The following is a 15230-nucleotide window of genomic DNA, read 5'->3' on the forward strand; positions in this document are numbered from 1 at the left end:
AATGGATGTCTTGTGAGAGCAGCTGGGGGTTTGGTTGATAATGGCTGCAGAGTGAATAGCTGGTGCTGAGGATCCAACAGCACAATATACATTTTTGGGGTTTTGTTCTGGAGTGGTGGGAGCCTGCTTCCATTGACTGTCCATATGTCAGCAGTTGGAATGAGGTGCACTCCTTTACAATATCTTTTGGCTTAGTTATTATCCTACAGGAGCCTAGTCCATGTTCCCCAAGATCTGTCTTTGAGGCAAACCAAAACATAGGAAGTACAGATGGACAAGTGAGAGATGCACTACAAATCCCACTCCTGATTAAAACTGAAACATTAATGTAGATAAACACAAAGGAGAAAGGATCATATGCTACATTAAACAAACTGGCTTTAACTGGATGCTGATGAGGGAAATGTATTGTTTCAAAAAGGCAGACAATAATCAGAAAGGAGGTAGTATGGAGGAGCCTTAAGACTGCTGAAGGATATATGGAGAAGAAAGGAGGAATTACAAGGGTCTGTGGCTGGGCAAGGTAACTGAGAAAGTGATGGAGACAGACTAGAAGTGAAGCCAACAGAAGGAAAACCAGGACCGGTTGGACAAACTACAGAGCAGGGATAATGTGTGAGAGGGGAGAGCAAAACAAGCAGGATCAAGAAATTTGATGTAGGGATAGAAAGTAAATCCAGATGGTGATTTAGAGTCAGGTAGTAAGCTCAGGGGAAATCCTGTAATTGATACAACCTGAGAGGTGGAGACTGGGACTAGAAAAGGCCTGGGACAAATAGCCATGTGTGGAAAAGAATCAGGATTGGAAAACTGGTGACTGAACGAGGAAACAGGAAAAGATACCAAGCTTTTGTTCAACAAGCAGAAGAACTAATGCAACAAATACTTTCAGATGGAATCCAAGGTTTCTGGATCACATCAGAAAATACCTGACAAGAAACACTGGAAAAGTATCCGTTTCCTTCCCTTTTAGCACTGACTCAAGCAAAGACAGGCAGCCTATAGTCCTAGCAGTTACTTACTCAACTGTGCCATTTTAAAAATTAATAAAATCTTATTCTCCAGATCTAAGGCAAACCTAGCTGCACTTTCTGAGTGTCTGAATATTTAATGTATTCTACAAGTTATATTCATTGTACTCTGAAAAAAACCCACATATAAAGATATATAAATTTTAAATTCAAAAAGACTGAATACGTTTCACCACAAAAAATGGGTAAGAGTGAAGACTTTTTTATTCTATAACAGGCTCACTAGGTCTTAAGGTTTATGACTTCTGCCTTTTCTGGAAATCACCTTGTTTTATTACTAGGCCTACAGCCAGGATATCCAGTTTTCTATGGAGTTATGTTTTTGCTGCTTTTCTACCTGCATTTTCAAGAATTATCTTGTTAGCTTTTATGAGTTGTTTAATAGTTGCTTTATTAAGCCTTCCAAGTTATTTAATTTTTGCCTCTGGCATCCATTTTTATTGCCAAAAATTGAAGCTGAGTGTCACTAAGTCTCAGTTTTATCAAAGAAGGTTTACATTGCCATTGTGAAATACTCATCAAAAGCCTGATGGCAAGTTCGTAATATCCCACTGATGCCTGAAAAGGTTCCTAAAAATGGGATGTACTTTTGGGGGAAGCAGTACATTACTTTACTCCAGGAAGCTGCAGAATTTGTAAATACTGCCTGGGAAGTTGCCTCTTTCAAATAAATAGAAGCTGAAAAAAGTTCTGCATAGATTTTATACTTTCTTTTATAATTCTGAGAGAGGTAAAGACACATGCATCTGAGATACCAAAAGCTTGCTGCTGTCTTTCCAATCTCACAGATCAAATTTCACTCTTTTCATTCTGGAAGAGTGCTTGGCTGCTGTTAATCAGCATGCAGGTGGTGTGCTGATTTTTCATATTCCGCCACAAAAAACAATGGAGAAAAGCTAACAATTCTGGTCATCATTGCAATACCTAACTCAGCAAAGGACTCTGGGACTTGTAATTCCTCTCTCTCAAACCTAGAACACAGGACAGACAGCTTTCAGATGGATGCTTTGTAACCCCAGAAATTTATTTTCTTTAACCTTTTTTGTTATTAAGTTAGAAGTAAAACTGTCAAAATCACATATCCAAAATAATTCCTTTCAACTCTCCTTTCATTCTGTATTACAATGCAAAAAATGAAAAAATACATTGCTTACCTCTTTTTCAAAATCAGAAGGAAGAAGCTTGACAAAGTTATCTGGAAATACACCTCGTCTGCCATTGAGTTCTCCTTCCCACCAACCCACATCAATGCAATCCTACAAAACAGTAAAAGAAAATGAAAACCACAATGTGCTAGTGTTCTGAAAAGGTTTGTGTGCTGAAGTGCTCTTTTGCATGATGTGCCTTTTTGCTAGGACATAACAATTTACTGTAGTCCCAGGTTAACAAGGTAATTTGGTAGATAAAACTTCAGTAATCACCCTGCATTACATTATCACATGGAACTGCTAGGAATAAACAATAAACATTCTGTAAAAGCTCACAAGCCTGCCTGCATCCCAAGTAAAACACCATTTCACCAGTTACTCTACTAAACCAGTAAGCATTTTGAGAATGTCTGATATTATTTCTTTCTGACTTAATTTTCCAGAAAGACAAAAACTTAATTAAATATTATATACCCCAGAAGGTAAAAAAGCTCATTTGTTTCCTGTACTTTCAAGAAAAGCTTGACATATTAGAATTACTTTGGACATTATTAAATTTCATCACAGTCCAATTAAGAAGCCGTTATACACCTCATCAGTATCAAGCATCACCTCCTTCTGCAGCATTTTTGAGCAGCACAACGCAGTGTGTGTAGCAAAACAACACACAGCTAAATGCTCAACAGTAAATGAACTACCATATCAGTGAGTCTAAATGACAAAAAAATAGTACAGCTACTTCAGTAATGAACAATAATAGTAACAGAAGCCACAACCATTTTAGAGAAGGTTAAAATTGTTCCTTAAGTCCTGGATGCTAAGCTTCCAGTTGAGATTTTCCACATCCTGTTTCTCTGAAAGCTGTAGCTAAACCAATTCAGCTGTTTTGCAAAGCACAGTTATGGGAAAGTCACTCAGACAATGCTCTGTCTTAAAACCATTTCAGCCAATTTTAGCACTTGGCTCAGCACCAGGCTGACCAGCCTTTCTTATCCTCTTGAGCAGTAGTGCTAGATCTTCATGTGGCTCAGAGCCAAGCAATAAATATTACACACCTGGGTCACGAGGGTAAGGGAAATCCCAGAATGGATGGTTGGACATGACAAAAACTCATGAGGGATCCCTCCATTCTATGACAGCCAGAGCTAAGTAGAGTGGAGTTTGCTGCTTGGATCCGACATTATCTGGCAACATAAGCCTTAAGCAATCACTGCAGCTTCCACAGCTACAGATCTGAACTGACCAAACCATCTGCACCTACCAGGTATATCCAGCTGTCCTGGTAACAGAGCCACACGGGAATTGCTCAAGAGTGAACATGTTGGATGTTCCTATTCTAACATTTATAATCAAACCCTGTGGAAACTGTTCCAGATTTAATGAAATACCTTGGCTTTTCAAAAACTCACATTTCACCACTGTTCAGAAGAGATCAGTTGAAATTTAGTAGCTGTGTTCCCTGAGTACTTGGTGGTACTGATGTATGACTACAGATCTAGTCTGGGGCATGGTCACTGTTCCAGGTCACATTTTCATGGACTGTCAATCACCCACTGCTGCAGAAACTGAGTGGTTCTTACCCTGCAAAGACTTTCTCCGGGCTGTGGAAAAAAGCATGATAACTGTACAAAGCTGGCTCTTTACAGTCATGTCTCTTCTAGGTTTTCAGTAAAGTGAGAGTAAAAAAGCTGTCCACCTGGTACACCAGAATACAGGGACAAGAAGGAAGAGAGGGATATAGATATAATAAAAGTAGGCAGGAGCAGGCAGGTACTTTAAGAAAAAGGGAGATATAACAATTTGCCCTGATAGGATTTCACAGAGAAAAATGCTAGAAAAATTTGAATGAAGCAAATGCTACAAGCCTCAAATATGCTATGAGGCAATATCCCTCCAGAAACAGCACTGGATCAAGGGGTCCTGAATCTCAACATTCTGTTGGTATGAGAAAATAACTAAAAACACCAATGGAATTGCATGTCTTGGCACAATTTGGTTGTGAAGCTGTATCTGTTGTGCAGTGTATATAAAAGCTCTATGGTAAAAATGTCACACACTCAAAGCAGTCACTCTTGCAGCCATGTGTACAGGGGAACAGAACATTAAAGATTCATTAAAAGACAGATGTGAATTTTTTTTCAAGATGAGTATTCAAAATGCACAAAGACTTAAAATACATCCACCCTGATCTTCTAGGAACAATCATAGCACGGGGTATAGGACAACCATCCGCCGCCAAGTCTCTACCACATGCTTCTCCACTGCTGACTGTCTGCTGGGACAGCTCTACATGGATCAGCAGATGGTGCCCAGCACTGTGCAGGTCCTCCCAGTGCCAGTCCTCCCTGCCCCCCAGTGCCATGCCATGGCACTGCACCACTCTTACCTGCTGCCTGGCACTCTGCTGCCAGCCCTTCCTGCAGCAGGGCAGCTGCCTGCTCCAGACTTCTTCAGCAAAATCCTCCTGCAGTTCATCCCACCCACACATTAATGGTAGCCAAAATTTTAATTTTCGTATTTCAAAGTGGCAAGACTTGTATGATACAAAGTCAGGCTCTCTTACCAGGCAGTGCTCAGGTGTCTGGCTTCCCCCATACCTCCTGCCCCCTCTGCCACCCCCTAATATCATGTGCCCTGCAGGCAGGGCAGGAAAAAGCTCGCTGGTGGTCTCCCCTCTGCCTCCTGTGAGAGGGACCACTGGCCGCCAGGCACTGGGGGCTTCCTGCGGCGCCGTGCAGAGCTCCCGCTGACAGCCAGGGCTTTTGCAGAGCTCACCAGGGAGGACCAGCGCAGTGACAGCTGTGGGATGGGTGGCAAGGAGGAGCAGCACAGCACAGTTTGTCATCTGCTGATCTGCCCAGAATTTCCTGGAGGAGAGCGGGCAGTGTAGGAGCGCCTGGCGGAGAGTTGGTGAGGGGAGAGTTGGCAGCAGAGAGTTGGTTGCAGCAGTTTCTGCTTAGATTGCCCTCACTAATCCAGAAAATTTACAAGATTCTTACAGAGCATGCACATGCTACAAAGGTATGGAGGGAAAAAGTAAGAGGAAATTAGTTATCTCTCTGTCTAGAAGAAAACAGTGGTTTGAATAGGGAAGAGGATCTGCTCAAAAAATCTGAATCTGAATGAGGAAGAAAAGATTGCATAGTAATAATACACATATGCAAAGGAGCCTTATCGACGCATTCTCATTAAATCCTTTGTTTCAGCTGCTACAGGGATGACAGAAGAATGCAAAAGTCTTAGAAATATTATTCACAGTGACTGTACATATTGGTATTTTTCTGTAAGTAATAATGCATAAACACTGGATGATATTTGAAAGATAGCAGACTACCATTAAAGAAGATAATTTATTTTATGGGTTTTGGAGGGGGAGGGGTTTTAGCAATTTTTCTGAGTTAGGCTTTTTATTTAGTTTATTTATTCCATCTCATCTCCTGAGATAGAGTACATGCTAACGACATATGCAACCTGAATAGCCCAGTTTCTTGCATCACATCTGCTTCGGGTGTGTATTTTTTTCCCTTCATATCTCAATATTCTGATGTAATGTGTTCCTGATTTTCAAATGCACTGAACAATTCTTTCATTATTTTTCTGGTTGTTTTCTCTCATGCTTAGTCTGTGTTTTTCTTCCACATTCTCCCTTCTCTTTAGCAGGGTGGCCTTTGCCAAGGACACTTACCTTTTCTAGACCCTTCCAGGAGTAATTTAGGAGATACCTTCCAGTTCTGTTAGATTGTCAAGCCTTTGTTAGGGAGCAGGGCTGATCCTTGACTAGCTGATGGCTTCACAATATCTGCTGTGGGATTACAAGGCTCCATGAATGACTGAGATAATCAGCTAGTCATGCGTGGCACGGGCAGGCACTGTACAAGATTTTACAGTTACTGCAGAGCCACAACCCCTCGTTCCTGATGTGAAGGAGCCCTCCCACTTGCCTCTAACTACTTATGCAGCCTAGAAATCAGTGCACTCAACTGTGCTATCACATGGTGCATTTTATAATGCCCTTCACCCCCTATGTCGCTAATCTGAAATTGCCAAAACATTTATGACCCACTTTAAATTTTGAAAAATATTTAGAATCATTCAAACTACCAGAGATTAAAAGCTTGTGCTTTGACTGATAGCACAGCTCAGTGGCAGATAATAATCCTAACTAAACAACACACGATATTACATACTTTCTTTTTAGATTGGATTTTTTAATGTGCTTAGGAAACACAAATCTTACTCCTACTTCTTCATTTTATTAACTCACATGAATTTCATATTCAGTGCTTTTTTTAAAGCTCATGTGTTTTCATGAAGATGCTGTTTTGTTACACATTTGTTAATCCCAAACAGCTGCAGGTTTGCTTTTTCTTTCAGCTTGTCCCTCAGGCTTACGCAGCCAATCACCACACCGGATTTTCATATAGTAAGTAGCTCTTTAGGCAGTTCCTCTTTAATTTTCTCATTTACTTTACCTGCCAGAGGAAGCTTGTGTGTCACTGGGCAAAAGGATAGAAAGATCTCAGAAATTACAGGCTACGGATGAGATCTGGTGAAGAATCTCAGTGGTGGTGCCCCCGTTACCCACAACTGCAGGTTCACTGTGCCTCAGCAATCTCTGGAAGCCCACGTATGATGTTAGCAGCAGGTAAATCTTCATCAAGAGACACACCACCATACAAGGATCCCTGAGCTACAGCTGCCTCAAGCACTAACAAATGACAGAGCTATGAAGCACAATCAAGGCAACATGATTAAAACAATGTTGCTGCCTGCAAACACTGAGCAAAAGCTACTCCAATACTCCTAGATCACCATCAGCCACACAATCCTATTCATATTGTCTTTTTTAATCTATCTTCACTGTAATTTCAAAATGCAGATTTTATACAAAAGCTGTCAAGCTATTACAATCCAGTATCAATATTGCAAAATTTATTAATGAACCAAGAAGATCTGTGCATTATCCCCATTGTTATCCTATCAGACTCGTACCAATGTAAACAGACAAAAATCAGATGCTGAAATATTCCAAAAGTTCTATGAAAAAAGTTATTTTTCAATTATTAAAAATGCATTTTTGTTTCATTTAAGGAAAAAAAAAACAATAACAAAAGATTTATAAAGCTGTTAAGTAAGACATAGCAAAAGATGTAGAAATTATGTTTGACAGATATTAGAATTCATGCAAGTTAGGTGGTAGCTGGGCCAACATTTAGCTACTGTAAAAATCAGCTCCTACCAAAGCCTGACTCGGAGACTATACTCATGTACTCATTGCAGTGGCAGTGCAAGCAAATAAGTACCTTACATAAAGCCAGTGCCCATTCACACTGCCAAGCCTGTTTTCATTGTTCAGGCAGATTCCTGAAACAGAAACCAAAAATCTACTAGAAAATGTTAGCATTTTCTTTTTTTCCTCATTTCCAGTTAATTATTTTTCAAAAATCTTCTCTCGGATGAATTTAACTCAAATGACATTTTAGACAATGAAGGGAGGGAGGAAAGGCAAAATGAAAGGACTGCAAGCTGTGAAGAAAATTGTAAAAGGAATCATCTGGAGAAAACAGACTTATTTTTGCAGAAGGGAATATTAAAACAACAGAAAGGAAGAAAACAAAATACAACCCCTCAAACCAATGATAAGAGCACAGCTCCACTCTGAAACTTTTGCCTGTGGTGACTAAAAGAGTAGGGGTAGGGCAGGTAGGGAAGAGAGAGAGGCATGACTAGGGAGACAAAACAAAAGCTGTGCAAACATATTTCAACATAAAAAGGAAGTTTCCTTTTGGAGCACCACATTTTTCATACTGAATGTAAGTGAAATACAGAGAAATACATAAGTGGGGTTGACATCTTAAGATCACGGCTTAATCTCCTTTTAGCAGCTGCAGTGTAGTAGCTACTCTCACACTTGCTAAGGAAAGCCATAAAACACTGGAGTTGCGCTTTCTCCTCTTCCAGGTACAAGAATCACAACATTGCTTGGTCTTTTATGCTCACAGTATCCTACATTAACAGTTTTGCCTAGCAGAAAAACTACTGCTCTTGTATTAGAACAAGCACTGTTCTGCTCCTTCTCTTGGTGCTCTCAATCCAACTGTAAAAAAAGCAGAAACTGGTGGGGTATAACAAAAAGCCTCAGCATAAGGCATCTTGTATTACATAATCCTACAAATACTCCACTCACTACACAGAAGCAGCTGTACATAGACAGATACTACTACATACTACATAGACAAGACACTAGCCCTAGATATCTGCTCAGCCCAGGAGTACAGCTGGTGGAACACAAACTTCACTTTAGTCAAATACCATAATGGATTCTCCTTGGCAGTAAAGGAGATGACAATGGAGGTTGGTAAGACATAGCTGTCAGTCACCTACTAATTTGATCTTTGCTCTACTAGCTGATACCACACTCAAGACTATGGAATTAAAAGACCCAAGTTCATACCCAGCAGGTGACATGCCTCTTGCACTGAGCCACATCCCAGCTACAAGCCTGATGGTGACAGACTGTCATGTCTTGCAAACATGACTCAACTCTCCCTCCTGGAAATGCTCACAGATTCACAGTCTCTCACTCTGCTCCAACTGGGCAAGAGCTTCAGACATTCCAAAGACAGAGAAGTTTGTATTTTATATAAAGCACTCTCTCTTGCTTTTGTTTAGAAGCCTACTGGACTTGTGTCTAGATCACTGGTGAAGCCAGCCGCAGATGTCTGGATATTGTTCTCTCTGGCATCAGCAGCCTTCTGGTACTCACTGGAAATCTGCCAACAGCTGAGCAACTTCTGCAGCTCTACCAAAGCCACCATGAAAAGAGCCACCATAAGAGTGCAGGGGTTGAAAAAGTGAATTTTTTATGGTAGAGTACCACAGTTTCGCAGAAATCTCCCATAGAATACACAGTTCCTTGCATAATTAAAAAAAATATAAAAACATTGCAGAAGTTGACAGTTGTCTTCATCTAATATCTGTTTTCCTTCTGCCCTGCTTGGTTCTCTTCAAGAAGAATGTTGAGCTGGTAAAATCCCATTATTCAGAAAGATATGAATACCTCTACACTTGCAGAGAGAGCTTTCATGTGTCAACTCTGCTATGCTGGCAGCTGCATGTTACATTATTATCACCCTCATTGTAAGCATCTCTCTAGCTATCTTTCTACGCCTTATAGCCAACTGCATCATTTAAAGAAAAACAAACCACCTTTAATGTGAACAAATGTGTCTGTTGCACTTCTCAAGACATCATCCACACATGTAGATATTTGTAACATATCAAGGCTCCTGAATTTGAGGATTAAAGGCCTCCTAGAAAGACAAACCTGAAGGACAAGCACTCTGTCGTTCAGCCTACCCACTGCTGCCTACCCTCAGGCTCGACTGCAACACCAGGCAAACAGGTCACAGCTCTCACAAACATGGGAGAAGGCCACAGGCTGGGCTCTGTGATTTTTGAAGTTGGTGTGTGACATTACTAGGCAAAACCAATGATGTGCAGGGAAATGTCTACTCCTCCCCTGCCCCTCCCCCCACCCCCTTTAATTAATATATAAAATATATAAATATATGTGGAAAATTTTCTATGAAAACAAGTGTAAAAGATCAGCATTATTTTGGTAACTTCAGGATATGGCTTAGCTGGTATGGTGGTATTGGTTTGATGGTTTAACTTGATCATCTTAGAGGTCTTTTCCAGCCTTAAGTATTCTATTCTATTCTATTCTATTCTATTCTATTCTATTCTATTCTATTCTATTCTATTCTATTCTATTCAACTGATTCTTTAAAATGTTTTACTACATTCAGTATCATGACACAGAAACCAAGACACAGCATGCTCAAAATCCAGTCAGAAAATAATTGATTTTAGTGTTTTTATAAACTCTCATAAATTTGGTAAAATACCTGTGAATGAAGACATTTCTCCAGAGGCTTAGATTACAGCACCTTGTGCTACTTAAGACTGTATTCAAAACGATCAAGCTTTGTTACTAAGCTCAGTTACTGGGATTGATAATTTACAGTATAGTGCAAAATTTGTTAAATACTTTTGAAGAAAATGGCTATGATTTAAAGTGTGTGGTTAGTAATCAAGTAGTCCTCAGCAGAAACATAATTTTAAAATCTGGCAATAAAGCAGATTGAATCTATCAACAATTACCTAATCCAAGATTATTTAGATAAAAGAGACATTCTAACAGACAATTAATTCGTCTTCTGAGGCAGTCCCAGAAAACACCCATTTACACTTTGCACACATTTTCTTGCAAATATTAATAGATTATGAAATACTGGAAGAAAATATGAGAGGAAAACTCCCAGTTTGGCCTTCTGTTTGGCCCCTAACCCAGGGATTTATCCTGCTCAGGTCCTCAGCCTATGGCCCAAAAGCCCCAAATCCTGCACAAATCCTTCCCAGCTCCTGTGAGCTCTCATGCCCAAGCCACAGGGAACCTTACATCTGCTGATGCCAGTTGTATTTTTTAAAGCTTAAGAAGCCAAATAGATAAAATTTTCTGTATCCATAAGCTCCAAGGCTCTACTAAGAATTTACCGTGTCAACACTGTATGCAAAGAAATGGGAGAGACCATCAGAAATTAGACATTATTTCAGCTGTGGTTACACTACTCATTCCATGCAGTATTTACTGGGAGGCACAAGAAGATACCCCTCCAGAAGACACAGTCTGTATGGGAATTGGTCGAAGTTATTGGGCCTTGCATAAAGTAAACTGGCTGAGAATAATGAATGACCTGCAATACTCAGGACATTAGTGGATGTAGCAGACCAGGTATATTTTGTCTGCTAAATCCTTTCCAGAATAGCTCTAACTTTTTTGAATTAAAACTCTGCAAGTGAATCATTTAATCAATAATTAAGCCAAAATGCTTTGATGAAAAATTTGTACAAATAGGAAAAATTACATTGCTCTTTGAACAAAACAGTCTCTTCTGGGGCTTCACTTCACTCAAAATGTTCAGTCAGCAGAATATAATGGAGAAATAAGTATGTTCCAAGTCATAAAACTCTAGCACACCACTACTCAAACTAAACCTAAATTAGACAAAACCAGCACAAAAGGTGGTGCTAGTAACAGACACAATTTATGTCTCTGATGAGCCAAGATACAATATTAACATAATTACATTATTCATGTTTAAAAAGATTACAAAAACATAGAACAAAACTTTTTTTTGTGATTATTTAATGCTATTACTATTTGCATCACAGATACCTCAGCACCAGGGTCTTAATCCCAATTACTAATTACTTGGCACTATATGTGCATTTTTATTTTCCCTTTAAATAGCTCTCCCTCTCTTGAAAAGGTTGGTCTTCAGATAACGCTATCAAACCTGCAGGTGAACCCAACAAACAGGATAAAAGAAAAGATGCAGCTAAGCAGCAAATCTAAAGCCCATATTGTGAGCAATAACCAGTTTTCCAGATGCCTCAGCATTTCAGTGTTATCTTTTGTAAGCACAGGGCAGAAAATAAATTCTTTCCTTTTATATCTTAAAATGTGTCACCTTTTTAGATTAGCCTGGCCGTACTAAACATACTTACAAATAAACTTAACTCTTTTCACATGATGCTAATCTTGAAGGATTGCACGCATGTGGGATCCTGCCACTTCACCTACACAGTTTGGCATCAACTTCCATTTGTCAAAATTCAAATCTGGGACTTCTTGGGAACAAGAGAATCCCTTCCTCTGAAGGCACTGTTGCAGCACTGCTAACAGTGCTATCAAGTGCTGGCTGCTCCCCTCTACCCTAGACTAATCTCAGGCTTCATGGGTTAAGTGCTCAGCTCAAACATTAGGCTTTCAGTTATGTTTCTAAAGATATCAGTGAAATTTAAGAAATTTGCACCTGGTACCTTATTAAACACATTGTCAGACTTTATCTCTACAAAGACCTTTTTGTCCCATTTCTAAACACAGCAGCCAAGAAATGCTGCAAGATACAAGTAAGTGTTAAAAACTTATTTATAAACATTTAAAAGTCTTCGCCAAGGACAAGCTTCAGGCAAGAGGAAAAATGAGGGGACAATTACTCAGTCTGTTTTCCCTATAGCTGAGCATATACATAATTTTAGAAAAATTAACATATTTATTTGATCATCAATGTGCCCACAAGTTTTATATAACTACTTTATATCACTCATAGGAGGACATACTTGTGCTGCTATGTGGTGATGCAAGTTTCATCCTATGCACTTGTCACACAAATTAGCAGCATGTCAAAAGGATGTCATTCTGCAGCACCTACTCCAGTCACCATCCTGCATGACACTGTGGCATGAAACAGCAAAAATCCAAACCTTCATTCACATTAGGTCAAAACCTTCAGAAGGAAGTTTCAGGTCGTGGAAAAGTGCCCCTACTGCTTAATCCAGTCTCTTTGCAGGCTGCTGACTGCTCCTCATACCACCCTTTCCTACATGCCCATCCCTGTGTGTCCTATGGCCAAGGTTGCCAGATGCAAAGCAAGGAAGATGAAGCAGAACCATCCCTTGCAGCAGCCACCTTCTACCTATCATATAAAAGTGCAACCTCAGCTTGGAGACTTCGCAAAATAATTTTTTGTAGGAAATCAGCAGCTTTGGTGTGAACAGGTTTCTCAATCAGCTAAGAGGGTGTGCGGTCTTGGGGGAAAATCTGGTGCTGAGCAAAGCACAGAGAGCATGGAACGTAGAAAGCAGCTTAGGTATGGCTATAAGGTCTGGCCAAAGATGTGTTGAGGAACTAGTGATTATCCCAGGAGAGAAAAGGGCATGTACCAAGACCCTTTATGGTATTGTTCTCTCCAAGGGAAATAGCTCTTAATTTCCAAAGACAAGCAGGAAGTGTCTCTACTGCTCACACGCTCTTCCTTAAAGATAAAATATCGTACAAGTTTTCTTAAAGCTATCATAAAAGCTTTCTTGAAGCTGGACATTATTTGATGTTAAGTTACTGTAGTCCTTCTGTGCGCAAGATCCTTGCAAAAGTTACAGATGCTCAAAATATCTTGCGTTAAAACCCCCAACAGGGGCATCTGCATGACCAAATATTTAGCATCAACAAAAATCCATTGTGTTCCTCTGACAGAAAGCCATTTTTATGTTTTATTAAACCAGTTCATATATTTTGCCCTGCATAATCTCAGGGTTTTTTTGTATTGTTATATTAGTAAACTAATTTATAAAAATGAGATAAAAGCTTTTAGCTGTCAATCAAGGAAAACCAAAATTACCTGAATTACTATAATGAAAGATTACTAACTTCCTCCATTCTTTCAAAACAGCCTTAAGCTACCATACTTCTGCTTTGAAAATTTCTGTTTTCTTAGCCAATTCACTTTATTTTTAGCTATGTAAAATATTATCATGCTTTTCTTTTTACCCATAGAGCAGAAAATACCAACGATTTCACCTTAATATGGAAAAAAGTGCAATACTATCTACTTATTTGCTCACACTGAAAGAGAAACTGAAAATCTTCTAATTCCTTCACATATTTCTATAATCAAGGGTTTTAAATACGCACGTGCCGTTTGCAAATTACAAGCTTATAGAAAAAACTCTGCAACAACAAAAAACACCCATAGAAACAAATGCAGAAACAGACAGGTTTCTACCCTGGAGACACCACAAGCAAGCCAAATATTCAACTAAGTATCAGCTAGCATCCTCCTCTATCACATTGTCCAGGTCCTGCTCCTTTCCCTTCTCATGGCCTCAACTCACTGGCAAGGCTCTTGTAGATAGCACTTACTAATTCCATCCCTCTAGAAGCCTCCTGCATCCGTTAGAGCAGCTGTTTTCCTTCACAACCTACCCAGCTGAATTCGCCTTGGCAATTACTCAGCTAATGAAAGTGCTCTGGAGAATTACCTCCTGCACCAGGATGAGCATTTAAAGATACTGAAAGAGAGAAAACCAGGAAAACTGTTCTGGTGAAAAGGCCATGCTCACACAACTGCCTATAGAGGGTGAAATTAAGTGCCTAATGACTACCCTAAGAATCAGAAAATACTAAGCGCTCCGCATCAGGACAGATTCCATACTCCGACAAGGACAAACGCAGAGAGTACTCACTGCAACAGGGAAAATGTGACAATATGAAGGAGACTACCAAGACTGAATTTCATTTCATTCCTTCCTTATACCCTTCTACTCATCTGTACTTGTGTGTCTTACCACTTGACTGTACATGTTTTAGGGCAGGGACTAACTAAATGTACAGCATTTTGAACAATAAAACTTGCAAATCTCATGGTAAAGCAAATTATTAACAATAACACCAAAAGCAGATTCTATATTTGCAAAACGTGACTGCTTACTCTTGGAAAATGGGTTTATGGCTCTTTTTTTGCCCAACACAGAATTAAGCACTACAAATTGGATTACCATTAAATATCTGGATTGCCATTAAATATATAGAGCAGATAATCTGCCATGCAAGTCTTTCACTGTCACAGGCATTAACCTATTGTGTCTTTCATGATATCCACCCACCAACTTTCCCAATACTATCTGAAAACCATCAGTCAGATTTTGGGAGGTTGAATGTCATGGTTGCTTTCTTTTCCATCTCATTAATCCTTCAGACAGTTTTGATGAATCCACAAGGCAGCTGGACACCCTTCACAAAACTCACCTCCTCAGGAAGGCTCCTTTGCAAAATCACAACAGACCCCCTAGTATGTACATCCATCACTTCTGTGCAGCATGTTCCAACCACTAATGCCATGTGTTCAGCTGTCAGCCTGCAGCAGGAGAAAGGCTTTGCAATCCAGGTAGGTGGAGGCTAAGGAACAGTCAGGTCAGACATGCAGTGCAAGGCATAAGATACTGCTCTCCACTCCTTCTACTGTGTTAATAAGGATTCAGCTGAAGATGCCTTTCTATTACTGTCAGCTTTTCAAATTTGCAATGATTTCTGAAGCAGTTAGTTTTATTTATCCTGACCATTTTCATTCCTGTGAACAAAGTGGCCTTTACTGCTTAGAGCTCAGGTAGATTGATACAGTCCAATGAAATATTTCAAATTCTTGCA

General features: G+C 39.7%; 1 protein-coding gene across 1 annotated transcript in view; it reads right to left on the reverse strand.

The window, feature by feature from the left end:
• Positions 1-15230, reverse strand: part of SH3KBP1 (SH3-domain kinase binding protein 1) — a 196044-nt gene that overhangs the window by 32848 nt on the left and 147966 nt on the right. Inside the window, exon 8 of the mRNA XM_009997142.1 lies at positions 2186-2287. Coding sequence (XP_009995444.1) covers positions 2186-2287 — 102 coding nt within the window. The remainder of the gene's footprint in view (positions 1-2185; positions 2288-15230) is intronic.

Source organism: Chaetura pelagica, unplaced genomic scaffold (assembly GCF_000747805.2).
Source record: "Chaetura pelagica isolate M959 unplaced genomic scaffold, ChaPel_1.0 scaffold80, whole genome shotgun sequence".
In the NCBI taxonomy this organism is placed as follows: domain Eukaryota; kingdom Metazoa; phylum Chordata; class Aves; order Apodiformes; family Apodidae; genus Chaetura; species Chaetura pelagica.